At 36.2% G+C, this 6,887-nt stretch overlaps 1 protein-coding gene across 1 annotated transcript in view; it reads right to left on the bottom strand.

Moving 5' to 3' along the window:
- Positions 1-249: 249 nt before the first annotated feature.
- Positions 250-6,887, bottom strand: part of LOC144971507 (uncharacterized) — an 8,300-nt gene continuing 1,662 nt past the window's right edge. The window contains exon 2 of the mRNA XM_078912483.1: positions 250-1,712. Coding sequence (XP_078768609.1) covers positions 600-1,679 — 1,080 coding nt within the window. The 5' untranslated portion in view covers positions 1,680-1,712 and the 3' untranslated portion in view covers positions 250-599. The remainder of the gene's footprint in view (positions 1,713-6,887) is intronic.

Genomic DNA, 6,887 nt, shown 5'->3' with positions numbered 1-6,887 from the left:
CGGGTAAGCACATCGCAAAGATTTTTCGTTTTTTCGGAATTGTTGACTATGTCGTGATGGTCGTGATTACAGAAGTTTCTGAATAATGTGTTGTCGATGTTAAATATAAAGTATAATGATGTATATCATTAATAATGAAATAATAATAATAATATAATAATATAATAATAATAATATAATAATAATAATAATAATAATAATAATAATAATAATATAATAATAATATAAAAAAATAATAATAATAATAATAATAATAATAATAATAATAATAATAATAATAATAATAATAATAAATATGGCTGCGCAGTCTCTATGGACGCTTGTTGTGAATGTGTGCGTCACTTCGAGTTTGTCAGTGTGTTTCTATTACCCAGCTAGTAATTTGCCTCAATAAAGCTCTGTCTCGTGCAAGTGTTCTTAGCCTCAGAATATCATCATGTGTGTTAAGGTGCTGAGGCAGTTGGGTGTTACCTTGTGTTGTTGAAATCAGTTCTACGTTTGTAAATGTATTTGATATTTTAATTGTTAAAAGCAATTATTAATTCTTTCTATTAAATATAATCTTTACTCTTACATTCCCTGGGTTCGAGAAGAGGTGACTAATCATAAATCACGTGTCTTCTCGAACACGCCTGGAATGACGTAGAAAAGGCTTCTTTGTAACGACTGGAAATCCGGATGTAAAAAAAGAAATTAATCGAGGCATTTATGGAATCGAACAAAAACCGTACAAAGAAAACAATGTAAAACAAATTCTTATTGATTCCATTAAAACTGACGTCAGGAAAAACCATAATCGCAATGCTGGGTATGAATCCTATTAAATTGCACACCAGAAATATTACAGCTGTCGTGTTGATGAATCTGATGAGCTCAATGTCCTTGGATGCCATTTGTTTCTTGGAAGGGTTAGAGGTCACGTCCACTTTTGGATCCGTACTACTTGAACTACTCGCATTCTTTGATCGCCATTGTTTCACTTGAATAAGTTTACGTGTCATCAGCACTGAATTTATAGAAACAATCAAAACAGCCAAAGATGGCGAAAGTTGATTTGTGATGAGTTGTTGGTAGTAGAGTGTGATTTTCGAAGTAGGTGAATCTACAATGTATGCAACTGTTGCGTTCAACATCGGCTCAAAAACCCACACGAGTGAAGTGAATGCAGAATATTGGAAAATTAATATTAAAAAGAAGACTACAACAGATGTAATGACGACTACCGTGGTTTTGGGTGTAAAAAGTGATTTTACCTTCAAGGGGAAAACAACACAGAGGCTTCTTATCAGAGATATGTAAACTGTTATCCATGTGCTCATGTTTTGTAAAGCCACGTGACCGTAACTGAACGGTATAGCAAAGGCTGTGCACGTGATATATTTAACAAGGCCATCCGTGTATTGCACAACACAGCATAGAGAGAATGGCACCAGGCTAGCACAAGAGAGCAGATCACTGATAGATAAACAAACAAATCCAATATTTGTGCTGTCATTCTTCACGCCTTGTTCTATAAACACCCGGATGTTGATGGTATTCGTGACCACGCCCATAACGTTCAGAATAAGCATGATGAACCATAGAGTCGGTTCAACAATATTTCGGACACGGTCACTCACTAAACCCGTTTCTTCCAATCCATCGTAATCTAGGGAGATTATCTGTGATGTTAAGTTCATTTTTGAGTTGTGTATGTTCAAAGTACTGTAAACCTTTTGAAAGTAATACGAGCTAGTACAGTCGTCAAACGGTCATATGTGACACCAGGGTTGCCAATTTGGCAGATTTTCTGCCAAATGTCCTTTTTTTGGCAGAATTTGAAGTCGTCTGGCAGAGAAAAATCGGTTTGGCAGTTTGGCAGATATTTGGCAGATTTTATTTTCCGAGGCTTAGGGATGAATGTATAGGTCTACAACACGTTTTCCATGGCAATTTTTATGTATTAGTGATTTTTTAAACTTGGGAAATGAAAAAAAAAAATTATGACATCGGCCTTGAGAATTTTTTGTTTAACAAAACTGATGAGTTTTCAAAGGGGGTACTATAAATAGTACGGTTTGGCATATTTTTGTGGTATTTGGCAGACTTTTAAAATCCAGTTGGCAGAATGCCTGAAATTAATCTGGCAACCCTGTGTGACACATCGCCTCAAAACCATATCCTGGCATTAAGTCGGAATTATTTGGATAAAGAAATTGAAACTGTAAAGAAATAGATTATTATTGATTTTGGAAACAAAATTCGATTAATTTTGGAACTAATTTTATTGAAGCTGCCACCAAAGAAAAATATCTTAGCATCTCTTTTGACTGCAACCTGTCAATGTCAGTTCAAGTTAAACAACTTATCAAATCAAATGCATTTGAAGAATTTTAAAAAGTAGATTCTTAATTCTTATGAATATAACTGAACTTTTGATAAACGCCCTAGATTATTGTAATTCTTCTTTGGCAAAAATTTCCATAGAAATATTAAAAACCTTCAAGTTGCACAAAACAATCTTGCTAGACTAACTTCGAATATAGACCTACAACATCATCTGCTTCTGGTCTCCTTAGACACTTGCCCTGATTACAAAATATGTACATTTAATTCTTAATAAATACGGTATAGTCATACCTCTGGATATTTATATGACCAAATGTGTCAGTGCATGACGTAATCAGTCGGAAGGTGAAAATTTTGGATTTGCACTTTTTGCATTTTCTGAAAGAATTTGATTACCAGAGTATTTTAATCTTTATTTGAAGTAAATCGGGTGATTTTTCCTGAAGTTATGGTCAGATGTAAGGGAAAGGTATCCAGCAACTTTTCTCAAATTTCATACGTTTCCAACTTGACTAGCAGTAAAACATATTTAGAAGTGAAATTAAGCTTTGATATGTCCCGAAAATGTACAAAAAGGGTTGATTTAATCATTTATGACAATAACTCATTTTTTAAAATTAAAATAAAAATTGGCCTTCTAACTAAACCTGGCAATATCTCAGTTCAAACCTTTTCACCATCCAAGTGATTATGTCATTCACTGTAACATATTTTCAAAGTAGACATTTAAGATCTAAAAGTGATAGAAAAATATCTAAACCTAAAACATCCCGCAAAGTTGGTGAACAATCGTATGAATTTTGGCGCTCCATTTTTGAAACGATCTACCCCAGAATATTAGAAGTGCAGACTCAATGTCAGCTTTCAAAAAACACCTTTTGTCTCATGATTTCTATTTTGTAAATGAAGTTTTATTATTTTCTAAAATGTTTTGTGTATCCGTTATATAAGTAATTGAAATTGCCATGGTTTTTTTCATTCTATTTATCTATATGCCTTATGAATGTAAAGCGCCTAGAGCCTTTTGAAATGGGATGTGGCGCTATACAGGCGTCAAGTCTCGTCAAAGATATTAAGAATAATTTATTATTGGCTAGGACCTTTTGTAAAGCACGTTGAGCACGTCTAGTGCATTTTACTCTATATAAACTCTCATGTTATTTAAGATGAAAATTGGAATTGTCAATTTGTGCTTACTTTCACCATATTTCAAAGCAAAATTTGCACTTTATAAAACATTCTAATTTTCTTAACTACGCAATTCACTGAAATGACGTGTAGTAAACAATAAGGCCGTTTTCTCAGAACAACTTTGTACAGATTGTATTATATTATTCAAAGGGCCATAACTCAGCCAAATATTCTCCATGAAATAGACAGCAAAATACAGAAAACCGTCGATTATTTCTTTTACACCCAGACATGCCAACCATGACGAAACATTCGTAGAATTACGAATTTTGGCTCCGATTTCAGAAATTCATGAGCAACTCTTGGTCATTAAAGTTTTTATTGAAAATGAAATTTGATGCTAGACTCTCAACGTGTTGTGGATTTTGAAGTGTTATTTAATCCGTTGAAGGTAAATTGTTACATTTTTAAAGTTAGCCATAGTGACTACAATTTTTATCTCTTAAAAATGTCGAAATCTAAATTTTTCAAGTAGGTAGGATAGGTCTGTTAACACGATAACATATACTCATTGTTCATACAATAAGATATTTAAACCAACATTTCTCGCAAACCCTCACAAATTCCAGAACAACAAAATTCAAGGTTTTTGCAGTTTCTGAAAAAAAAACTTCACTCACCCTAAAACATTTGTTTGAAAAATAATAGCATGTATGCGACGCAATATCCGGAAAAGGTGCTCAGACGCTTTACACGGGGCCCCGAGCCAACAACGACACTTAACATGTAGGACGAGACATGACGCCTGTTAGACGAGGTTACAATTTTTTTCAGACAGGGACAACGCTGCTCACGGCCAGTTACTCATTTTGCATCTGGGTACGGTGAGGGAATGTAAGTAAAGAACATTTCCTAGGTATCAACTATGCGCCACTTGGAGAGAGTCGCGAACCTTGGATCTTCCGATACGAAGTCGTGAGTCATACAACTAGACCACAACCTAAATTTTGTATAGTTAATTTTAAATTCAGTTATCAGCGTTAGTTATCTCCATGGATGTTACCAGATGAAATCTATTGGTCATATATGTGCCACACCGTGTCATTCCGGTGTCATGTCGAGTTGAGCCACGTTTTGTTTTAAAAAATTGAGTTTATAATGAAGATTATCTGAAATGGGAAATTTCTGGTTTTTAAAGTTTTAAAGATAAAAATTACAAGAAATGAAGTGAGTAGATAAGCACAAGATGGCGGCGATCGAAGTACTGTTACGACAACTCCGTCTGGCCGGGAGAGGGTCGCTAAACAATCGACGCCATCCACCACCACCCCCCCCCCCCCAAAAAAAAAAGGTGGTATCAATCGTAGTATCTATCTAGAGCCCTTTTCCTGACTTCTTGAGGTCATGGGTTCAACACACAAACGCCACGAAGTTTGTTAAAGATGCAGATTAACCTCTTCGATGAAGCTTTTTAGTTTAACTAACTGTACGGTCTAGAGTTCGAATCCCACTCTTAGCGGTGCATAGATGAGTTCATGGGAAAGGCTTTTTACTCTCATCATCTCACCGTACTCAAGTTTAAAATGAGGGCCTGGTCGTTGTCTCTGTCGGAAAAACAAATTGTAATATCGTCATCATGTCTGGCAATACATGTTAAGTGGTGCTCATGTCTAGAGACCCTTTGTAAAGCGCTTTGGGCACGTTTAGTGGATATTGTTTTATGTAAATCTAGTTTTTTAAACACAAATGTAATGTCATAAGTTAAACAAAGAATTTTGTTGGAATGTAGATAGTGTGTAAAATAATAATTGATTAATGCAGCGCACAAAATTCATAACGTTTTCGAACGCGATACAATACAAAGACAATACCACGTAACACATGTTCTGTTACTACCAAGGAATTTACCCAATGGAAACCGTACGGTGCTCTTATTGGCTAACCAACCAGCGGCCTCGATGAGAAAAATATCCGCCATTTTGCTGTTGGCTGGGAATCGCGTTACTATAGTAAACAAGCGCTGATCGGCCGTTCATGACTCATGAAAACAAGTTGCTGCTCGCTCGTTTAACTCAAAATTATTCAAAACGATCTCTCTAAAATGATATAAATGTGACTTCTTAAGGTTTTCTTCACGGTCAAAACCACACATTCTATTAATGATTACGTCCGAGGCAAAAAGGAATATTGACAGGTCGACCGAGAGTTGAACTCGTGAGACGACAAACATCAATGCGAAGTGTAGCGAGAGTCAAGCTATTGTTTGTCTTGTCCTATTCTATATAGAGAAAAGGATAAATAGTATAGCCTCGTGTGTGAGTGGTTGCGTGTCATAGTCTTGTTTTTAAATTGTTTCTGTTGTTTATGTGTGTAGTGATGACTCTCTCACACTCAATTTCAATGCCGAAAGAGGAATTCCCGCACACAAGAAGGGGAATTGGGGTGGTATTTGGCATACATATTGTATAGTATCTAGTTCTAAATAGATAACTGATTAGAATTATATTATGATATATAAACACAATGCCAAATACAATTCCGAAGTTTCCTTATTTCAAATGAAGTAAAGCTCCAAAACCTAATGGTAGTGATTGTAGTACTGAGTGTTAGTGAGGTGATGTGGTGTTGGTGGTGGTTGTAGTTGTAGTAGTAATAGTGACGATGATGTGGTGGTGGTGATGATTGTAGTTGTAGTAGTAGTGGTAGTGATGATGATGTGGTGGTGGTTGTAGTAGTAGTGGTAATGGTAATGATATGGTGGTGGTGGTGGTGGTTGTAGTAGTAGTGGTCGTGATGATGATGTGGTGGTGGTGTTTGTAGTAGTAGTGGTAATGATGCGGCTATGTGGTCTAGTAGTATGACACTCGCTTCCGGATCGGAAGGTCCTGGGTTCGAGCCTCGCGCTCGGCGCATTGTTGAGTCCTTGGAAAAGGCTCTTTACTCACATTCTCTCACCGTACTCAGGTGTAAAATGAGTACCTGGCCGTTAACAGAGTTGTCTTTGTCCGAAAAATTGTAATATCGCCTAACAGGCGTCATGTCCCGTCCTACATGTTAAATGTTGACCAGGGACCCTTTGTAAAGCGCTTTGAGCACATTTAGTAGATATTGCACTATATAAAGCTCAATTTTAAAAAAAAATATTTCAATGATGATGATATGGTGGTGGTGGTTGCAGTAGTAGTAGTGGTAGTGATGATAATGTGGTGGTGGTTGTAGTTGTAGTAGTAGTGATAGTGATGATGATGTGGTGGTGGTTGTAGTAGTAGTGGTAGTGATGATGATGTGGCTGTGGTGGTTGTAGTAGTAATTGTAATGGTGATGATATGGTGGTAGTGGTGGTTGCAGTAGTAGTGGTAGTGATGACGATGTGGTTGTGGTGGTTGTAGTAGTAGTGGTAATGGTAATGATATGGTGGTAGTGGTGGT

This window comes from Berghia stephanieae, chromosome 1 (assembly GCF_034508935.2).
Source record: "Berghia stephanieae isolate SIO BIC M18660-M18661 chromosome 1, UCSD_Bste_1.3, whole genome shotgun sequence".
Taxonomy (NCBI): Eukaryota; Metazoa; Mollusca; class Gastropoda; order Nudibranchia; family Aeolidiidae; genus Berghia; species Berghia stephanieae.
Note: the sequence above shows the minus strand (reverse complement) of the source record. Positions and strands in the feature narration are given on the sequence as shown.